General features: G+C 41.6%; 1 protein-coding gene across 1 annotated transcript; it reads left to right on the top strand.

The window, feature by feature from the left end:
• The first annotated feature begins 423 nt into the window (after positions 1-423).
• Positions 424-18,814, top strand: MARCHF3 (membrane associated ring-CH-type finger 3). Its single transcript, XM_062513425.1, has 4 exons — positions 424-680; positions 1,682-1,889; positions 14,757-14,966; positions 18,656-18,814. The coding sequence occupies exons 1-4, from the start codon at positions 424-426 to the stop codon at positions 18,812-18,814; spliced, it is 834 nt and encodes a 277-aa protein (XP_062369409.1).
• Positions 18,815-23,473: the final 4,659 nt, after the last annotated feature.

Here is a 23,473-nt window from a genome sequence, read left to right as displayed (position 1 = left end):
CAGGTCTGTGCTCTGCTGTGGGTTGGTGATAGAAGACACTGAGCAGCAGTGAAGTGTTTTCAAAGGGGATTTGAAGGTGATCATCCACTTTCCTCTCCAGTACATAACTTTCCCCGTTGGCAGACAGTGGCAGCCTTTAAATTTGAAAGTACACAGGGTGGAGACTATCTATTCCTTTGAAACTTTTGGAGAGGGAGTGACAAAAGGTTCAGCCTCTTTGTTTATCACTCATGACTTCAAGAATCTGCAGAAAGAAAACAGGGCTGCTGGCTTGCTGATTGTGGGATGCACGGACTGGTTGCTTTTTGGGGTTATTTTGTGACACCTAATGTTGTGAACCCCCTTTCCCTGCTGAGTGGGAAATCTGGGGTGGGGAGTGAGGGATGCTCCTTCTCACGCCTGGTGTTGGCCAGGCAGGGAAAGATGTGCCCCACAGCACCTCCCTGTCCTGGCTCCTGCCTAGATGGGGACCCGCTGCCCAGCGCCATGAGGACGAACCGCTGCAGCCACCTGCCCGGAGTGTCCCCGGAGTGCCCACGCCCTCCAGCCCCCGATGGCAAGAGCCTGCCCGGCAGCAGTGGGGGCCTGGCCACCAGCTGTCCCCCCCAGTATGTCATGCAGGTGTCCTCCAAGGATGGGCAGCTGCTCTCGTCCGTCGTGCGCACCCTCGCCGTGCAGAGGTATGTGGGGGATGGAAGGAGGGACAGGCCCCTTCCCATCTGATTAAACCCCCATTCCAGCATCACAATCATCATGCTGCAGAATGCATCACACTTCCCAAACACTTCCCCAGCTGGCATGTTGAGCAGCCTGACAAACTGTTTCTAGTACCAGTGTTGCAGCTTCTGTCGCTGTCCAAGTGATTGACCAGCTCTTTCTGCTGCTGGTTTGGAGAAGCAGATCAGTGGTGAAATATATTGTTAATCTATGCTTCTGAAGCATGCCTCAGGCTGGCCTTGTTCTCATTAGAAGCAGTAAAGAGTTTTCGGATGTGTTTGGCATTATCCAGACTCGATGCTTGGGTCAAAATTAAATTTGAATTTGCTCGTGGTTAGCTGGAAAGACTTAAGTGATCTTAAATCAGTGCAGAAGAAATACCCATCTGCAGCCACACAGCAGAGATGTGTTTGGCACAGTTCTTTACAGCTCTGTCTGTATCACTCCTTGACCTGCCTGTGGGCTGTCCCAAAAAAAGGGAAACCCTTTCCAGGGAGAGGAGGTTTCTGCCTTCTTGTGCTTTTCTGAAGTTATGGCCCTGCCTTCGGGCAAGGTGCTGCTCTTTCTGTAGCCCTTTACTGTTGGCCAGTGAAAACAATATTTACATCAGAGGATCATCACTACAGCAAGAAGTGCACAGCTGAGGCAGATTTACAACCTCTCTGATGCACTTTGGGACTTCCTGAGGTGGCTCCACCACTGCTTTGTAAAGAGCTGGTAAATACAAAATACAAAAGGACTTGGTCTTCCATCTCTCATCTGCCATTCTGATGTTTTTCTCTCTGCACTTTCCCCCCACCCCAACAAAAGAGATATTTTAAGCAATAACACAAAAAAAAAAGCCTTAAACCATTAGCTCAGCAGCTTGTATTACAAATTACAGTGCTCTTAAATATTTCTAGCTCATGACAGACAACAAAGCTTATTGCCACAAGCCTTGACCAGCAGTTTTCCTCTCCTGCAGCAACCCCTTCAATGACCGGCCCATCTGCAGGATCTGCCATGAGGGTAGCAGCCACGAGGAGCTGCTGTCCCCCTGCGAGTGCACAGGGACGTTGGGCACCATCCACCGCAGCTGCCTGGAGCACTGGCTGTCCTCCTCCAACACCAGCTACTGCGAGCTCTGCCATTTCAGGTTTGCAGTGGAACGCAAGCCCAGGCCACTGGTGGAGGTCAGTACGTGGTGGGCACGGCCCTGAAATCTTGGTTTGCCTTAGTTTGAAAAGACAGGTGTCTGCCAAGGAAGGCAGGAGCCTTTCTTGAAATGGAATATGTAAACCCCCTCCCTCTGAATTATTGTAATATTGAAATTAAGGAGCTTTCAGGCAAAAATACGAGAATAGGAATAAGAGTTTTTTACTAGGAAATTTTAAAATAAAAATACTGTAATACTAAACAACAAAACACTGACAGGGTCAGAATACAACCTAACACCCCATCAGTCAGGACGTTGGTAGCAGTCCCATTAAATGGTGGCTGTAATCCTGGAGTGACAGATATGATTCTGTTGAAGCAGTGATGATGTGGAAAGGTTTGGTTTTCCTCTGGAATCCAGTGGAAAAAGGCTGACTCTGATGTTCCAAATCTCAGTTTTTGTCTGGGTAGGAAATGCTTGGCTCCTCCCCCTGGGTAGAACATCTCCCACTGGGATGATATAATTTTATCAGTCATGCAGTGGGACTCAATGACCCATTAACAGGGGATATCTCCTGGAGGGAGGATGGGTTGTGGAAAAGATAAAGAACACAGCCCCACCTGGTTTTAACAGATGGTGATGGAATACAGACTTTTGGTTACATCCTGCATTGCAACCCAAGACATAGTTTTACTGGCAAAAATCCATGCCTGCCCTCATGCAGGCATCACAAAGGCTCTGCCACCTCCACTTGGGGTTTGGCAGTATGAGGGTGGGAGCTCAGACAGTGGCAAAACTCCTCATTTTTGAGCAAATCAAAATCAAATCAAATCAAATCAAAACAAATTATTAGAGTGGGATTGGTGGGCTTGTTTCACTGCAAACCTCAGTGAAACAGTGGTGCACCAAATTCCTGGAATGCCAGCCAGCATGGCTGAGGGTGGAAGAGAGGTAAGCAGCAGTTTCTGTGGAATGTGGGGCAAGTGTCTGCACTCATCATATTAAATATAGGTCAGATTTTTTTTCCTTCTTCCTTTTGAGAGATAACAAATTTAGGACCCATAGAAACCCGGTTTACATGTCAAGCCCACAGGAAGGAATTGGTCTTGTTCAGTGTATGTTTAGACATTTTAGACATTTGTGAGTGACCTTTTGGGCTCTTCTTGCCTATGTGCCAGACTCAACAGTGAATTGTTTCTCCATTATCAATGAAATTCAGTTTTTGAGAACTACAGGTAGCAGGTTTATGAAGTTATCCAGGTTTCAGGATATTTTTGGTCCTCAGGAAAAAAAAAAGAAACCAAACTATGTTCAGTCTCTTGACACTGTTAATGACCTTTTTCCTTCTTTATTTTGGAAAAAGACGAAGCAAAGTTAGGGTTTCTTTTGGAATTAAATACAAACAACCTTTGACAAAATGAATAGATGAAGAATTTTGTAGCTGTTGGTAACACAGGCCCTACATGAAGAGATTGGGTTCAGGACAAAATGTCTTTTCTGTGCATCTTAATTGTTCCTTTCAACTGTATTGAAACTGGTGGAAGGAGGCACAGTATTAAAAACGGATGAGGAGGGGAGCAGCATTTTGTTTCTCTCCTGTTCTCAGATAGGAAGACAGAGGACAGAACTGACTGCTTGGAAGTGGGTCAGGGTATGAGCAGTTCAAGACCACCAAAATTGCTTTAATTAAGATAATCACGCACATTTTGTGTCTAAGCCTATGGATAGCTTCATTCCTCCTCAGGATCCCCCCACAAAAGGTACATGACAGGGCATTTAGCTTAAGTCTTGCACCCAGAGCAAGTCTTGGCCAGCTGGTGGAGGTTGCTGTCTGGTTCTCCTCTCAGTCTTTGGTGCAACAATAATGTCACTCTGAATCTGCCCTCTGAGAAGGATAAGTGATGCTGAGGCATCACAGTTTGATTTTAGAACCCAGCTTCTTGAAATTGTTCCCTTCTGATGGTTTCTACTGAGGCTTGTGCTGCACAAATTGGATGTGGTGCTGCCCAGAGCTGATGATGATGATGGAAGGAGTTGAAAGCAAAGCTGACCCTGCCCAGGCTGGGGCACTATGGTTGCTTGATTTTTCCCTGATGAAATGAGGCTTCTTTTTGGCAAAAGCAGTAATAAGTAGTATAAACAACAGCAGTGATATTTAGAGTAATAATGGTAAACCTGCCAGTTGTTTCTCAGCTGAAGACAAATGAAAACCCTGAGTGGGAACATTTCTGAAACACAGCTATATTTTTTTATCTTTACTACTCATTATTTCCTGACTTCTCAGCTGCTTACACCCACAGTATTTTAGTGCAGAAATCAACAGCTGGGTGCAATTGCAGGAAAGGTCATAAAAAACCCCAAGCCTTTGTGAGCTTACAAAGGGAATATGTTTTCAGTTTAGAAGGAAAATGAATATGTACTTGTAAAGCTGAGAGCAGCATAGACAAAGAGTAACTAAAATGAGCTGTATTGCAGGGGGCAAATTAAGCAGAAAGATAATCAAACTTCTTGATTTCTCTCAGTGTAATTTAAGTTTATCCAGGAAGTTTCTACTTATTCAGTACAGAGTGCTTTGAAATGTGAAGACCTCCTCATGCAAATAATTGCAGTAAACATCTGAAAGTTTCCAAAGCAGGACTAAAGCAGATGCAAATTGCCAGACTCCCTCATCTTCTGTGTCCTAAAAGCACTTTCATGCCTGTCTATCTGTGTTGCATGGAGTGTGAGGATGTGGAAGGAGGTTTATCATGTGTAGTAGATCATTTGTCACAAAAACCCTGCTGTAACATTTGGGTAACTTACAAGCCAAAGTGGCCACCTGCTTTTAACACCTCAGTGTGTGTAGGCGTGGGCTAGGGTGTCAAAGTTCTCATCATTTAGTGATGTAATTAGTTCTCCAAAGATTCCCCTGACATAGATAATGGAAAGAGTAAATGTTCCTCCTCTCACTGGAGGTGAATGGTGAGTTTTACCAGTGTATTTTAGTAGGTCAAGAGAGACTTTTGTACTCATAAAGCGATTTATAGAGCACAGACTCTAAAAACCTATCCAGTATCTCCTCAACAGGCTCCATCTCACAATGTGAATACATCCCATTCAGGGGCCAGTGACAGGTAGTGAAGAAATGCTCAAAACAAGAGATCCAAATGCTCCAAGAGATCATCCACCAGGGTGGAAAGAAAAAAAAAATATGCATTTCTGACTATTCCAAGACATATTATACTCTTTTAGCAAAGGGGCAAAAAAAAAAAAAAAAAAGTAGGAAAAAATAAAGAAAACAAAAGGAAAAAGAAAACTGCATGCTCTTATGTTTTCTCGTTGTCCCTTCACTGGATTGATTCCTGCTTCCTAGTGGCTTAGACATGGGTGTGGAAGAAATCTCTTTCAGTGGAAACAAATTGAGGGACTTTACTAGTTTTATCTAGTAATGTCATATGTGAATTTATTCCTGCTGTTAGCAGGAGAGGGTGCAGCAGCAGTGAGCTTTAAATGGAATAACTGGCATGGCTTGATGGTTCAGCCATGTTCCTTCCTCCCTGTGTCCATCCTCATGGAAGCAGCAGAGGAGCTGACCAGAGACAGCTCTGTGCTTCTTCTTGCCTCTGCCATAGGATGTATATTTTTATCTGAGGGAGAATCTTGTCCCTGGACATGCACAATGTGCTCACTCTTTGATGAAACCCAAAAACCCAACCAGAGTGGCAGGTAGTGGTAGTACAGCCTGTCAGGCAGACCCATCCTCTCAACAATAAATTTGTGATTCTTCTTGGTTGATTTTCTTCTTTAAACTCACATTATTCTCTGGGAAAAGATTTGTGTTCCCCATGGGGAATGTGAATCAGGCACTATGGAGGTGATTAAAACCCTCCTTCAGCATTCACAATAGTGCAAAATTCAGTTAGAGGAGTCAGGGTCTGAACCCACCCCTTCTACCCCATGACAAACGAAAATCTGTAATAATCAATAATAATATAATACATATGGTGGTTGATATGCACAGAGTTGATATGCCTTGTGACAAGCCAGCCAAGGACCTCCAAACCACCACAGTGAAATCTCAAACTGCAGTAATTCCATGACTGACTTTTATGGACCTTCCAGTTTTATATAAGGTGCCTTTTTAATGCAGCCAATCCACAGGGAAAAAAAAAAAGCCCTATGTTAGGAATGTGTGGTATTATTCACGTAGCTCATTTTGCTGTGTTTCAACATAAAGATTAGTCAAGTTTTATGTAAGTATTATGTATCATTTTCATTTCAATTTCCACATTGCATCTGTGTTGCTTCCACTTGGCTTGGTGGAGTAGCAGGCACAAAATGTGGCAGTACAAATATATTTATGTGCAATAATAAAATGTTAGGGAACAGCCAGCTACAAAATAAAAAGGGTGTAAGAGTATTATGCGACCATATACATCAGGCTTGTATTGCTTGTAAGTTACTTACATGTTTTAAACCAAACAGGATTTGGTATCTGTTGGTTCACTTTTTTTTAAATTATTTTTCAAACAAACAGAAAACAATTAACAATACAAAGCTCATAAGCAAAACAGCATGACTAGGGCAAAAAATAAAGTCAGGAAAATCACAGCAGTATTGAGCAGAAATTAACTTCAGGTTTTCCCCGCTGTGTTGCTGGCTATAGAGCTTATATCAGTAAGGTAAAATAAATTTTAAAACCCTCTGAAATGTACACCTATGCATGAAGTATTTAAGATGAGCTTACATTATAAATTAAAACCTCCTGAAGCCTTACACTGAAATATGAATTTATTTCCTGTGCAAGACTTTGAGTCATGATGTTTTTATCTGCTTGGATTTTTTTTACTCATTTTTCCTCTCCACTGTTCAGTGAAGCAAGTCATTAGCATTAAATTACTGTAATGAACAGACACCAGATTTGCTGCAGGTAGTTTATAAAAGGATCACACCTCAAGCCAGAAGGAAAATAAATGGTTCCTCAGCATAGTCACCAACCAGGAAAATTTTAATAAATCAAAGTTTGGAGGAACTGCAGCTGTCCATACAGCATATTAGGGCTGGGAGCAGATAATTAAGGTGTGTCTATCCTCCTTCCTTTCTTGACCCAAAAAAAAATTTCAGATTAAAACGGCAAGAGGATAGAGATATTTTTGTACCTAGTTGTCTTTGGCTGTGAAAATAATCCTCCTAGGACCAACTCACATGGGAAGAATTTGAAGCAGCCATGTAGATTTCCAGCAGAAATATGTCTGAGTTAAAGAAAGTATTAAAAAAAAAAGTAATAAATTCCCCAGCACAGATTTAAACCCATAAACTCTCCAAGACGCATTTTTTAAAATCTATTTATTCCTAGTAAAGTGAAATCCAGAGACCAAGCTGGTATGTTCTTATTCCTTTAAAGAGAAATTACGTAGCTGTTTTATATTCCTTGCAGCAAGGATTTGCTAGGATGCACAAATCTTTGTTATAGCACTGGCAGCAAGAGTGCAAACAAGAGCAACACAGTCCCCATACAAAAAATAAAAATTTAAATTACTTGTCAGTGAACAAACTAATTCAAACCATCATATCTGTAACTGCTCATTCCCAAATTCGTAACAATCAGGGGCAAAAAAGTCTGAGGAAAGTTCCCAGGAGAAAGTAACAGAACCAACCAGATTTGCTTCAAGAATGAGCAGGATAGGAGAAACATGCTGGGGTTTTCAAAGGCACAGTTTATTTTGTTGTAGATAATGGGTTTGGTGACTTTTCTTTGGACATCATGGTCCTGTAAAATAGTTCTAAACTGCCCAGTTATCATCTCTCTGTCCTTCCTGCTGATAGCATTTCTTACCACTGGTGGGAGCCAGTCAAAGTTTACATTTTCTAGGAAAATAGAAGTGGTAAGATTTATTGCATCTGTCTTTTTTGTAGACCTATCAACCATTTATTATCTATCATGTGTTTGGTTCCCATATATTTGAGCCTGTAGATCGGGATATTTACAATGTCATGAAACAAGGGCTGCCAACAGCAAATCTGCTTTTCTTTTTTTTTTTTAAATTGTGAAATGTGATTTATGTTGATTTTCTTGAATGCCTATATTTGTCTGCCTAACTGGGAATGCAGTTAGGCAGACAAAACAGAATGAGAGCATTGCAAATACACACACACAGAAAGAAACACAGCTTCTCCCATAGTTCCACAAAAATATTTCTTTTTTTTTCTTGACACATCCTGAAATCTTTTAACTGATATAAGCATCTCCAGAACTATAAATTGAAAGTGGCTAGCAGGAAAACAGAGCAGCAGAGAGCCTGACTAATGTTAAATAATTATACCATTGTGCATTTGGACCTGCAAGACATTCAATGGATTTCTGTAGTCACATTTAGCAAGCCCCTCCCGGAGCTCCACGAGCCTCAGCAGAGCTTCCAGAGGGTCTACCCCAACATCTTCCCAGGCACAGAGGGGAGGCTGACACAGCTGGGTGTTCACAGGGTCTTCCTTTCCACCCTTTTTGAAGATATATTGGAACCCTGAATACTGATAGTTTTGAACTTTTTGTGCTGACAGGCACTAAGCCCCCCCCCCCCCCCCCCCCCAAAAAAAAAAACCTCCACAGCTTTTGACTTGAAGCCATGGAGAAGGCACCCAAAATTGAATGATGGAACTAAAATCACTAGTGTGTAGTTTAAATAGAAGTGTGTAACATCATGTAGTAAAAAATTTAAAATTTGGGTCTTTAAAATATAGTAGTGCATAAAAAACAAAATGGAAGTTTTAGGGTAAAAGTTTCTTTCTTCTTCACCTTATTCTTCATGAGTCTAAAGTAATACTTTTATAATTTAAAAAAAAACACATTGCAGATCACAAATGTTTAATTGTTAAATTAAAAGTAAAAATAATTTAAATGCCCATTCTTAAACAGTTTAAACTTAAAAGCCCTTGTAAAAAAATACATTGCCATTTTTACTTGTTAACTAAAAGTACTGTAGCACTCGCTATAATATAAATAAAGATAAATAAACATCTAAGTCCAAACACAAAATGCCATCTCTCAAACTTTTAATCCCAACTCTAAAAAAAAAACCCAAACAAACAAAAACAACAACAAAAAGAAAATAAACAAAACAAAACATAACAAAAAACCCACAATCAAAATAGGTGCAATATTTCCCTTTCTTCAGTCACCTGGGACCTCACCCGACTGCCAGGACTTTTCCAGGATCTTTCCAGTGGAGAGTGCCTTGGCAGCTCCACCAACCAATTCCCTGGGGACTCTGGGCTCCATCCCATCAGGTCCCACAGATCTGAGCATCCCCAGGTTCCTCAGCTGGCCCTGGGCAGGATCTTCCCTTCCAGGGGCAGAGCCTTTGCTCCCCAGTGCCCATCCTGCTCCCCATCCCCTCGGGAGGGCTGCCAGGAGAGGTTGCCATTGGAGACTCAGGCAAAAAAGCCTTTGGGTACCTCGGGCTTCTCCCCGTGCCCCGTCACCGCTTGGCCAGAGTTGTTTGGAGTGGGGAAATCACCTCCTGTGACCTTCCTTTTCTGTTTAATGAAGATGTAGAATGTCCTGTTAGTCTTCTCCCCTTTCCAGGCCCAATTCCAGCCTCCCCTTGGCCTTCCTGACCCCAACCCTCCACACCCTCTTAGGGAATTTAATCTCCAGACTCTTCCCAAGTCACCTGTCCTTGCTTCCATTGCCTGTGCATTTCCTTCTTTCCCTTTCCTCTGTCCAGCAGGTCCTTGCTGACCCATGTTAGTCTCTTCGCCTTCCCTGCTCAATTTCTTACTCCTGTTTTCCCGCTGGAAATGACCCAAGGTGTAAATTGAAAACTGAGTTGTGGTGTGACAGCAATGATCTCTATGGTGATCTCATAATAAGGAACCAACCCTAGGTGGAAGCTGTCTGTGCTGTGATTTACACTTTTCAGAAAACAAAACAAAACAAAAAAATTAAGTTTTATCATACACCATCCTTACAATGGAAAAAAGTAATTTTTCCCCTTTCAGAAACACACAGGAATAGCAAAATTAATTTGCTATTTCAAAAAGAAGCTTTGGCTCATTGAGACATCCACATTTAAAATATTCCCTGCAATTTGAGTTAAAGCAGGGGTTAAACTTAAGTAAGAGCTGGCTCATTTACAAAGGGGCCACAATACTGGCACAATAACATTATAGACATCAAATAATTTCAATTCCAGCTCTCAAATACACAGGCCTCTGAGACCAAAGAAACATCTCTGTGAGCTGTCACCATAGCCTTTCTAAAGATACCTACTAGAGAAAATAACACTGTGCCACTAACAGAATGTTTGATAAGGAGAAGACACAAAAACTGAATCATAAATTTTTTTTTCAGCCAAAAAGTAACCATCAAATGTTTGTTTTCCTTGGTAAAACATAAACCTAGGAAAGTTTCAAGTCACCCAAAATCTTTCAAGACACTGAAAGCAAACATGAATACCCTTCTAGTCCGGGAGATTTTGTTTTTGAGTTACATGAAGTTAAGCCAAGTTTCAAAAAAATTTCACCGAAAAATGTTAAAATTAATATTTCAAGTAAAAATAGTGTCAGAAAGAAAAAAAAATTTTCTCAGATGCGATTTTTTGGGGAACAAGCAATAAATGGGAGAGGAGGAGAAATAAATGGTCCTCTTGGTCTTTAAAAATGTACTTCATTCCAGAGAAATATTATCTTAAAAAAAAAAAAAAAAAGAGGGAATATCAGCCTTTCTGTGCTTAAAAGCCCTAGGGAAAATGCTGCCACTGGTGGCTGCTGGCATGAAACCAGAAACCACAGTAAATTCCAGCACTTCAGCTTGTGTACAGCCTGCTTCCACCAGGAATGGCTGCTGACCCATCAGCATGAAAATGACAAAATGAACTGATAGGTTTTGATGTGCAATGAGCTATTTTTTGCTCAAAGGACAATGCATTTAGGGGAGATAATTCCTTCCTGTCCTTCTGTCCTAGCCTCGTGGTGTAAATTCAGTAATGTTTAAAATCTCTTCTCCAAGAAAAATGAACTGAAACAGAAGGGGCTCTCCAGCAGAAACAGATTGTAGACCTAGGATCTGATCAGGGAAAGCACTGTGCACACACTTTACCTTTACATTTGTGAGTCATCTAATTGAAGTTAGACCTGTAGAGATGAGTGCTTCCAGGTTTTGGCCTTTGGAAGTGTTATGGCAGCTCAGAATTGTGGAGCTGTTTTACAGCAGTGCTCTGCTGGCATCTCACTTTAGTTGGGATAGATAAATTCACAGAGTCTGAGCCTCTCCAGGGTGTTCTGGTCCTTGGCTGCTGCTTTTTCTGCAATGATTTCCTTCCCCAGTTTCAACTCTGCTTTGTGAAGTGGCTGCACAAATCTTTCAGTGTGTATTATGTGTGTGGGGCGGAGGAGCCCCAGGTGTGTTCACAGTGTTTGTTCAAGTCAAATGCAGCACATGAAAAATTTCTTTCAAGATGTTAAGCAAGTTCCCTCTCAAAACTGTGTCAGCTTTTAAGTATTGTAGCCTAAGCTGCTCTTCCTGGGAGGCTGCTCCAGAGCCGGATCCTCAGAAGGATGGGAATTTTTTTTCTGATTTTTTTGTGATTCTTACCCTAAATTTATCTGGGGACAACTGTTATCCATCTGTTCTTAAGCCAAACTTAAGCAGCACTTTTACATCACTGTTGGCCCCCTTCAGTTCTCCCTTCTGGCTTTCATCAAGATGCATTTAGAGAGTGACTTTGTTGAGATAAATGTTAATCCCCATCTTTCTGAGGTGCTGGATTCTCAAAGGATCTCTTGGCTTGTCTCAGTCATGAGCCAAGATTGGGTTTTGCATCAGGTGCTATGCTTAAAATTCTTGAAATAATTTTTGCTGCCATTGCTGAAGTAATTTCATGTCTTGTTATTCCAGGTCCAGCCACCTGTGGATCAAGAACAGGGAACACCTATCACTTTAAAATTCCACTTAACAAAATGCCTAGCAGGCCAGCATTTTACTTCAAACTTCACTTTTTTTTTTTTCTCACTCCCCTAAATGGAAATTATCACTCTGAGAGTCTTGACTTATTGAAGAAATAAGTGGGCACATTGACACATTTTAATAGGATGGATTTCAGAGTATCACAATATAGATCTGACAGCTTCATCCAGCCTTACATCTCGTTCTTGGCCATCAGGGTATAGTCCATACCATACTGCCACAGTAATTAATCAGCTCAGGGCTTTGTTAGGATCCCTGTGTGGGTATGAGTTGCACAAAAGGATTTGCTGACTTAGCTTTTTAGCTATAAAGTAACTTGACAGTGCCCATTCCCAAAACAAATGACTGAAATCTAGAAAAAGAAACAGATTTAGAAGCAGGTGCATTCTACTTCAGGAGAAAAGTAAGTGCTGTGACTGAAATGTGTACAACCACTGATTTTCTTTTAACTTATACTTCAGAGCTAGCTAATGAAATCCTTCTGGCTTTTTCAGGTTAGACTGTAGAATTGTGATGGCTTTATTTATTATTTAATACTACTCTTGCCTGTCACAGCCTCATCTAATATTTGAATTTCTTGGGTTTGACTCTTTGTTCATGTGCCACAGGGCATAAGGAGCAGGGAGCCATCAGCCTGTGAAGCAGCTCCACACCATTTTAATCTGCTCAAACTTTCAATCAGGTTCAATGGCACAGTAAAAAATACTGTCTTAATTCAGGTGCACTGGAGTGTGTCTAGTGACAGTCACAGGGTGGGGACAACATTGCATGCCTTGACGTGTGTGCTCCCTTCCCTGCATTCATGATGTTTTTCCTCCTTGCTCAGAACTAGGAATTATTTCTTGCTCTGCCTGAGCTGCATGGGTGCCAAAATTTTGAAGTCTGCCCTGGGAAAGTGGTGAACAACTGCAATTCCTGTTGAGGTCAAGGAGAAACAAAACAAACAAATACCAGGAGTTTTCCAGGTCACCTCTCAAACAAGTGCTTTTCACAAAACCTCTTTTGCAGTCTTTAAAAGCTTCAAAAGCACAACCTCTACTATCAGGTGCTTTCAGTTTCTCTCGTTTTCTTGGCGGTTTCACATTGCAAGTACCCCTGGAAATGGAACAAGGGGAAAGTTGTAATCCGCCCTGTTCAGAAGCAACCAGATATAACCTGGAGCTGTTGTGCATAAACCCTTGGGGCTGTTTTTAAGTAAATGGATTGAAAGCCCCAAAGAAAGTAGTGTGAGACCTTTACTCACTTTTTAGCATTGTTTTAAAGCTACAGTAAAATAAAAATATGTTCAAATGTAAATGTATGTCCCCTTACATTGCATGAGCTCTGCTGAAGAAAACTCTGCTCCCAGCCTATTGCTGTTCTGCCCCTGATACTGGTGGGGTGGAGAGGTGAGGAAATGGCTGTGTGAGGGCTTAGCTGCTTCTTGGAGTAAATTGCCCATGGATGGTTACTATTTTTCCTGGCTAAGGAGAGGAGTAAAACCTTCCTCTTTAATTGGCATCTTTCCTTACAACTTCTTGCTGGTAGTAATTCATAGCTGGTTTTAAAACACTTTTGCACTCCCTCAGCATTTCAGAAGTATCCAAGCAAGTTAAAAGCCTACATCCTGGAAAAAAAAAAAATAAAAGTTTATGAACACATTTTTTGTGTTCTAAATTCCTGTGCTGTACATGAGACAGAACTTCTACTACCATGGGTAACACACTGGGAGAAATAAGAGGACCAAAGTGTTCAGGGATGCATGAGCCTCATCTGGTTCTGCTGGCCCCAAAAACCCATAAAAAGATGCTGTAGAGCAGGTTTGACCAAACCCTACAGCTCACACTGGCAAAAATTACAGGGCTGGGTATTTCTCCTGTTCAAATATTGACTTGTGTGCTGAGGGTTTGGGTGCTTTTTTTTTTTCCCCTTTTCTTTAAGTAAAAGGCCTCAATGAACTGTTGTAGGAACTTCTTCCACCTCTGCTATCTCAAATCCTGTTTAGAAAAATGTGGGCGTGTGGGCTTGATAGCTGCTCAATCCTAACCTTTGCTTCAGCTGCTGACTTTCAGGCACTCTGCTTCTCAAGATAAATACCCTCTTAATAAAAATAACCTGTGTGCTTAAACGTGGGTATCTGAAAACAAGTTGAAAATGGCTTTGGGAATGTTATGAGCAGAACGTAAAAAAAAAAAAAGATAAAAATCCTAAAATAGCATGGAAAATGTTAAAACATTTTCTGCATGCTCGTTTACATATTAAAAGGGAGTTTTTCAAAGAAGCCAGTGGGCAAATGCTAGGGGCTGCACTACATAAAACATTTCTCAAGGCAGCCTTTACCACAGCTGAATAAACATGGTGGGTTCAGCTAGAGATGGACACCAGCAGGAAACAAGGGGGAGAAATTCAGGTCTCTAGTGTTGCCTAAAAACAAAGGAAAACTGAAAATCTTGCAAACAATATTAAGGGTGGTAAGGTAAAAAGCAGCTGTTTAATGAAAGCTTTCAGGTGCACTAAGTATAGGTATGCACATGAGTGATACAGGATTGTAGTAAGGTTAATTAATTAGTATATCTAGCAGGTATCAAATAAGAGAACAATTGCCCTAAGGTCCATCCCTTGCAGTTGGTCCAGGGAGTTGTTTGCCCTATATTTTTTATACCTCTCAAAATCTGGTGAAAAACAAGGTATCCTGGTTAGAAGTTCACTTCTTGAGAACGAGACTAAACAGAATTTCAAGAGCATGTTAGAAAGGGTTGGCTTATTATTCTGAAATGTGAGAGAGGGTAGGAAAAGTACTAGGAGCTTTAAAGCTAAATATTAAAAATCTGCAGGCATGTGAGAGGCATCCCTAGGAACACCCAAAGCCACGTCCTGCGCCCGCTCCACGTCCAGTCCTCCAAGGCGTGGGTTTGTGCTTTGGGCTGAGGGTAAAACACCCTCCCTGTGCTGACACGTGCCTTCTCTGTGCTCTGCCTGCAGTGGCTGAGGAACCCGGGCCCCCAGCATGAGAAGAGGACTCTCTTTGGGGACATGGTGTGCTTCTTGTTCATCACCCCGCTGGCCACCGTGTCCGGCTGGCTGTGCCTGCGGGGAGCCGTGGACCACCTGCACTTTAGCAGTAGGCTGGAAGCTGTCGGCCTCATTGCACTCACTGTGGCACTCTTCACTATTTACCTCTTTTGGACCCTGGTAAGTATCGGGGATTTTGTTTAACTCACAGGAAAAAGGGAAAGAGGAAAGGGGGAAGTTAATTGCGCAGAGCGTTCTAGAGCACTGCACGGAGCGTTGGTTCTGTGCTGGTCAGTGCAAACTGCACCTGCAAGAAACCTCTTATTACCACGCCATTCAAGTCCCCTGCAACACCAGAGAGACAGTTTACTTCAGGATAAGGATTCTCAAATCCCAAACACCAGTGGGGAGAGCAGGGAAGCAGCGCGGAGGAGTTTGAGACAGATGCTACAGGAGGGAGTTTCATCAAATGTGATGTGCAAAGGATGAAGGCATAGCACACACACACACACACACACACACACACACACAAAAGATTTAGGTGAACAATTTGGCTGCCCCAGAGGATTCAGATTTTATTCTAAGGCATCATTAGGCCAATGGCAACATCTTGTCAATTTTAAAATTCAAAAGTGTCAGATGTGGGGGAAGCAGAACACTCACGTGCCCAGGTCTGTAAAAACAAAGCTGCTTTTGCAGTGCAAGTTAAATTGCACCCTGCACCCCAGCACAAGCCACTGGCATGCCAATCCATCCTGATAGCCACTTGTTCTGTGTCAAGTTGTTGAACTGGGGCTATTTAGTGGCCCCAGTGCACTGACAGGTAGCTGGCCCAGCAGAAACGAGAGGAGTACAGGGGACAGCTGCCAAAATGGGTGTTCATCCAGCCAGGATGAAAAGCCCAGGTTAATGCTGTGTTTGATATTTCACACCTCTCTTTGCGCAGTGGGAAGGGCAGGGTGGGTGCAGAGGGGGAGCACTCACAACAATGCACTCAGATGGTGCCAGCCTGAGCTGCTGGGGCAGGAAACACATCCCACATGCTGGGGCATGGTCACATCCCACAGGGCCAGCACACAGCTCTGCCCCTCACTGGGTATGGCCACGCTATAGCCCAGACACCTTCCAGCAGATTTGGATCCGTGCAAGCTGCTGAGGACGTGGCACATTTAAAAAACTGCAGTGGTGGAGGAAGAAACCCCCTGTGCTGATCCCTGAGGAAAAGGGGGCGTGAGGGGAACACAAAAACCCCACACTTCCTCACGAGCTTTCTGCAAGAAAGCTGTGAAAGGCAGCATCTCATTTACACATTTGTGAACCCTGTCACACACAGAGGAATGCAGGCAGTGCTCCACAGGAGGGAAAGCTCAGAGCTTTTCCCCAGCCTCATGAGCTCAGTGCAGTTCATCTTTTTGTTGTTTCTGCTTTTCTGTGGAGCAGCAGCACTCTCCTGAGACAGGCCATGTACTCCAGCAGTGAGGCCATGCTTATTTTTTTCTGGTGTGGATGTTCTTGGCAGGTATGCAGGCAAATATTGCTCACATTTCCTTTGTGTATGGCTGTCTTAAAAACCAAAATGCTCAATAATTTGCCAAACACAATTCACCTTCACCAAAAATGTTGGAAGTGGTAAAAGGCATTTTTTCAGGTGGATTTAATTAGCTATGACACATGGATTTATCCAGCCTTGCTTATTAAGACTGCAGCATCTCAATTTTGGTCCCTATCCCTGGATATTATTGCATTTTCAAAGTAATAGGAAAAAATCCCTTCTATTCACTTTAAAAACTTTACCCCTTCAAAAGCACACAGGTAAATGTGCTGTTGGCTCTTGGAGAACAGGATAGTGATAGTGAGCCTGATATAAATGCATACCTTGGTTGATTTAATCGAAATTCTGTACCTTTGATGCTCACTCGGTTGTGGACAGCTGTAACTCCACTCTAAATTGTTATTTAGGGCAGTAGGAGATGGATGGGCCGAGGAAGCACTGTGTTCAGCTGAGAAGGGTAAGGCAGGGAGGCCTTTAGGGGACTGGATCATCAAATGATTGAACCTGGGAGGCAAAATAACCCTCCTTTCAGTGATGTAGGATAGCCCCAGCCTGGGCTTGCTTTTGGGGAGGGCTCCAGGCTCCCTTTGTCATACAGGAAGGAATGGTCCCACACACAGAAGTGTTAATTCCATCAAATTCTTCAGCATCACATGCCTTGTTACTTTTGGAAGTGGGAGAATCCTGTCACATAGCTGTGGCTGTGCAGGGAACTGGTTCAGTGCTGCAGGGTAAATTACACACAAGATGATACAACATTTCTTTAGGTCCTGGGGAAATTAAGAGAACTAAAACTTTGTTTTACTTCTAGTAAATCAGCTTTCCTTCTCTGGAGGCAAAAGCTGGCAGACAGATTATTTACACATCACAGTTATCCCAGTGAGCAGGAAACAGGAGGGACGCTATTTTTAACATCTCAGAAGCTGTTTTATCGCTCCATCCCTTTAAAACAGACAAGTTATCCATAAAACACTGTTGCTTTTTTTACTCTGTATTTTTAACACAAACCAAAAAAAGTACCTGGTCCTCCCAAGAAGAAAGATCCAGACACAAAAAGGGGATTGGTACTTAAACAAAGAATTCAGGACCAAACTTTGCTTTCTCTTGTATCACATACATACCTGATTTAACAATGCAGCTGCTGCTCAAAAAACCTCACATTCTGCTGCATGAAAAGCCAGCCTGAACTCCAGCTCACTCTCCTGAAGCTGTCACTGCATTTTACAGGGCATCCACTTGTACAGATGTTGGGGTGTTTTTAGCCTCCTCCCTATTCCAAGTGATTTTTGCTGCTCCTGCAGTGTCTTTTGAAAAGAGATTTCTCATATTCTTTCATACACACTGCTCCACAGAAACAGAAGATGGAGTTGCTTTCCTTCAGGGGGAGGAGAGGAGGTTGAAAGCTGGGGGAATCAATCTGAAGAGCTGTCTTTGCAAAACTGCTTAGCAAACCAAAGCTTTATAGGTTGCCCTCAGACAGCTATAAAAAGATCTAACTAAAAAAAAAAATAAATTATTTTTTAGTTCTTGTAGGACATAATTGAAAGGTACATTTCTTTATTTAAAGGCATCCTTTTTGCAGTAAGGAAAGGATACAGTGCCTGGGTCAACTCCTGCCCATACCTCAAGAACAAAACAATCATCACTTGGCACATTTCTCTCAAAATTTACAGTTTGTTGGTGTTTTTTTCTTTTTATTTTTAACTGCACATATACATTCTCTTACACAGCTACAACTTCCACAAAGCTTGGCTGCCACTAAAACAAATTGTGAACAATTTTTTTAAAAACATGGGTCTGAGCTGTCTCACATCTCCACAGCAGTCACACATTTCCTCAATAAGGTTGAAATTACCTGGTAACAACAACCACAAAAAAATTTCAGAGGCAATCTAAACTGAGACACACACGTTGTCAGCTCACTGCCTCTGTGCAAGCCCAACTTTGATGCATTCAGCAGTATTACAAGTATTACAAGGCAGAACGCACAACTTTGTTCATCTGCCTGCAAACAATTACCACTCTTTGTCAATTTAGCAACATGAAGCAAGACAGGCTATCCCAAATTCTCATTCTCATGTGTGCCAACAGCTCTTGTGAAAGGCAGTGTCAGGATGTCTGATTTTTCAGGCTGTGGGAAAGGAGAACGACAGGTAAAACAGGTACAGTCTGCTCTTCTCCTCTGCTGTGGCACCTTGAGGCATGGAGGGTCTCTCTTTTCACCAGTTTTCCCCACTTTTTGTCCCATTTGGAGCCCCAGCTGGCTCCTTGCAGGGTGGCAGTGACTGAAGGTGGCTTGTGTCCCTTCTGTGCCCAGGTGTCCTTCAGGTACCACTGCCGGCTGTACCATGAGTGGCGTCAGAACAATCAGCGGGTGATGCTGCTCATCCCAAAATCTGCACCCATCACCTCCACCCACCAGTCCCTGCTGGGCCTGCAGCCCCTCAAAAGGAGCTCCAAGGAGACAATTGTGTGATTTGGGGTGGACCTGTACACTGGAGATGTTATTTTTGTCTCAGACTCGTTGGGGTCAGGCAGCGTCCAGCACCCAGGAATGTGCAATTTGAATTTACAGACTGAATGCAGAGGGATAAATCACAGTCAGAATTCAAGTTCATGGATGCTGCAATCGTTTGTGGCATTTACTAAGCTGCCAAACATGTTTAGTTAGCAGGGACCCTATGGATTCTGCAAATATGCTAATTGCTGCGTCATCGAGTGATGCAAACTTTTTTTATTGTTTAAAGTATTAAACTATGGTGATTAACAATACAAAACAGGTTTAAAAAGTGCTTTGTTTTTGTGATTTCTTGTTCCTACAGTACTATTTCTTTAGGCAGCTGGACAGTAACCAGTATTTATTTCTGCTTCCTAAAGCACAGCAATGGCATTTTCTCATATGATTTTATCTGCAGGTCCATTATACCGGTGTTTTGATTATTAAAATTTGCGTGTAACGAGCTCTACAAATTGGCACGTTATTTAAATGCTACAAACTGATTAGAAAATTGTATTACCCATTTCCTATTTGGCAGGGAAGGTCTGACAGGAAGATTCTTCAGTTATGAATCTAGCATGCATAAGAGAAAAGTTAGACAAATTACAGTAATCTTCCTATCAAAAGTATTATAGTACATAGCACTCAGGAAAAAAAAAAAATGCTGTACTTTTCCATGAAGAAACACCACATTCTTCAGTGAAAAGGACATTCTGCTGGTATGAATTCAAACTTAGCCAATTTATCCTGCATTTTCACCAGGCTGAATTTAACTCAACAGCTTACTTTTGTATAGGGAAAGCTCTTCATACATAATGGATGAGATAATCAGATAAGCTTTAGAAAGCAGGGACTCATCTTGCATGATGAACAGCATTATTATTATTAAGCAGCAGAAACTCCAGCTTGAAGGGTAGGGTTTGGCAGAATGTGTGCAAACCCTGACCTCTCATGGTAGCACTGAGACAAAATAAAAATAAAAATATTTAATGCACAGTTTTCGATGGTGACCAAATTGGACTTGGAGTGTAAAGATCAGACCTTATTCTTGGGCGATTTTATGTGCTTCTCCTTGGTTTTATGTCCAATTCATTCATCAATTACTCACTCCCAGAAGAGACACATTTAATGCAATAGAATTATTTTAAATAACTACACAAAATCTCATTACCAAATGCTGCTAGAATTAGAAATCAATACAGAGCCCCTCTAAACAGCTGGATTTCTTAGAATTGTGCATGGATGGCAATGCCAGAATATGCTTTGTTTCCCAAACACTGCAGGAACTGAAAATCAAAAGAAAGACATAACAAGGAGGCTAATAATTTGTTATTCATCAAGTTCAAGGTATTATTGGCATTTACCATCAGACAAGAAGTCATTTGATGTTTTGTGTGTGCTCTGTGTGGTGTGTGGGGGGAAAGCTTAGTGCACAAAACCAAATCTGTTAAATTTCTTTATTCTGTGTAGCTCTGAGTGTGCAATTCAACAATGTTCTTTGTAACTGTCAGTCATGGGGATAGGAGAACTATGGGGATATAAAGCAATAACAGCCTCATTCCAACAGAAAGGTACTTACAGATCAAGCCAAGATGTGTAGGAAAATCATGAACCTGCAGATCTGTACTCATCAGTCTGGCAAGGCTGGGGCTGCTCATGTTTGGCTGTGAATAACTGCTTCTCTTCCAGAGGAAACTATACAAGGCTCTGAAGACAAGGACATCAATGTCTCTGTAATAGCCTAAAACCCATAGTGCTTTATTTATTTTTTTATACCTCTTCCCAAAAGTAAATAATTATTTGGAATGAAGACTGAACATGCGCTTAAGCAGAATTCCAGACTAAAAAAAAAAAAAAAAAAAAAGAAAGAAAAAAAGTCTGCTGGCCAGGGGCAAAGAAATAAAGCAAATCTGGCTGGGTGAGGATGCTGTTTTAATGTCTACACGTATACTTTAGGTAAGCTTTCTTCAGAACTTTATTACTGCTCTCAAATTCTTTGAGAGAATTGTTCTTCTTAGTGAGTGCCATTGTTGGCTTTGCCTTGTGAAAACAAAACTTAGGGTGGTAGGGAATTAAGTGGCAGAAAATTCAGGGAAACATTTATTCAAGTGAAGCTGCAAGGTCTATGCAAGAGAGATCAGCACAGCACATCTGTGGGGGGTTTTTTGGCTTTTTTTTTAATGTAAAGATGTCTTTATTTACCTGAAGAAGGCATATTGAAGCAGAGAGGAAAAGTATGGTCCTATTTAGCACATACATGACTAACCCAATTTCTTTGCTTGAAGCAGCAGCACAGCAGAACTGTCTGGTGAAGTCACCAGCAGTAGTGTCCCATGGATTCTCTTGGGGGAAACAAAAAGTGGCAGGAAAGATCCAGTCAGATACTTACTATTGCATTAAACCCATGGAAAAAATAAAAAAAATAATAAAAAAGAAGCATACTTTTATTCTCCCTTGTTTGTCCTAAAACACAAGAACTTCTGCCAGATGGGAGTTGATTTTTCTTCCATGAGTTGATGCTGTAGATGCCACACCAAGCCCAAATTTCCATTAAAAAATGGATAATTACAGCAAATACTCTTCAACAGCAGTAACACCCATTTCTGTCTGAATAGAAGTGAAAGGCAGAATTAACCACAGCAGAAGCCACAGCCAGCAAAGCTCCTGGCAGTACAATGAGACCATTGTTATGCTCTCCTTAAAAAACAAAATTAATTAAAGAACATAATTAATGAAAGGATGAGTGACCACTTTTTAATTTTTTTTAACGTCACTCAACTTCCCTCTCAGCAACTTTATGCTTTCTTCTCATGCAGCTGACTTTGTCATATAAATTCCTTTTCCAGATAAGTTACATAGAATTAACAGTATTTAACAGTATTTGAGCCAGTATTTTAAGTTGCAAACAATAAAAGCAGCCTGCTCTGATTCAGAGTGCAATGCAAAATGAAGTTTGACTTTTGTTACATAGTCTTTTCCCTGCAGGACTTGCCTATCACATTACATAAAGATTTTGAAATACCCCAGCTTTCTGTTCAGCTGGAAGGAAGTCACAACAGAAGCAGTTATTAAAGATACTTCAGGTTTTGGTGTTGTTTGGTTACTGAACTGTTTGTTTTTTTGGTTACTCAACTGAACAGCTCTGCCAGACTGAGATCTCAAAATGCCATTTACATTTCATTTATTTAAACCAGCTTTGCACCAGTACAAAGTCACACAGGGCAAAGTCACAGTTCTGAATAAAGGGGTGTGGAGCCAATTTATGCAACTGGCCTTTGATGCAATGGGTACCATCAGAAAGAGGTATGAGAACAGATACTGGGACAGATTTGTGCAATAAGAGAAATAAAGAAGCTCTCCTTTTGAAGGAAAAAAAACCAAAAAACAGACCTGTTAATAATTAAATATCTTTACTTGTTACTTTTTGTGAGATGGCGCCTAATTTAACCCTGAACTGGTTAATTAAAGAAGCATTTTCCTTGCAAGCAGAACTGAGCCCTGACTCTTTACTGCCAGTTTTTTGGGTACTCAAAAGTATCTTTAAAAACTACAATACAAGTCACAGAATCATGCGGTTTTTAAGGTTGGAAAAGATGATTAATGGGGTCTGAAAACTGAGCCAGCACCACAAAGACCACAAACCACGTCCCCAGGTGCTACATCCACAGGTTTTTTGAAGATTCCCAGGGATGATAATCCCACCACTTCCCTAGGCAGCCCATTCCACTCCTTCAGTGAAGAAACTTTCCCTAATATCCACTTTTCCCCCAGCCTGGAGCTGCAGGGTTTGCTGTGAGCCGAGGGCAAACGTACCTGAAAACTTACTGAGTGAATAAATTCCAGAATTCACTCCAGATCAATAAAGACAGATCATAACCAGAGCCTGTCCCAACACAATATGCACTGATGATGACACCTCACTAATCCACTGTGCTATTCCACATTTCAAACTTAGTTTTACATGCATTTCCACGCGAAACAGATTTTTCAAAAGTCAAGGGTTGCATCTTTCAGACCTTAACCTGCTTAAATATTTTGCTGACAGCCTCTCCTCCACACCTTACCTGTGGCAAGGCTGCAAAACACTTGTCCTCCCTTTGGTGTCGAAAGGTTACAGAACTGACAGGAATTTTCTTTATTCTGAGCGTACCAAATACTTTCCCGATAAAACTTGTCAAAATTGACTATAAACTTGATATTCTATGTACAATATGGTCTTGAGAGAAACAACAAAACACAACACCCTCAAAAACAAGATGCTGCAGTTGCAGGGGAAACCAGTCACAGTTTCATTCCATAGCTTCTATTATGCAAAGTAAAAACTTGCTTGCCAATACTAGTATTTTTTGCTCTGCAAGTGCAGAACAGCAAGGAAAGTTCACATCCAAGAGTTAATATTTAACTGTAGGAAAATTCTATCAATCAAATCAGCTTAAGCTGAAATGTTCCTTCCTTTATTGATGCTCCAAATGCAGTTTTTCTTCGGGGTTAATCACACTGTGTTTCTATCCCACAGAAATCCTGTATTTATGCAAACCTGCTAAAATGAAACCAGATCAGCAAAAGGCTCTCAGCAATAAATGCACACCAAGCAAAACCTGAGATAAAATAGCTAACTCCTGCCATAATCCTGTGATG

Source organism: Cinclus cinclus, chromosome Z (assembly GCF_963662255.1).
Source record: "Cinclus cinclus chromosome Z, bCinCin1.1, whole genome shotgun sequence".
NCBI classification, from domain to species: Eukaryota; Metazoa; Chordata; class Aves; order Passeriformes; family Cinclidae; genus Cinclus; species Cinclus cinclus.
Note: the sequence above shows the minus strand (reverse complement) of the source record. Positions and strands in the feature narration are given on the sequence as shown.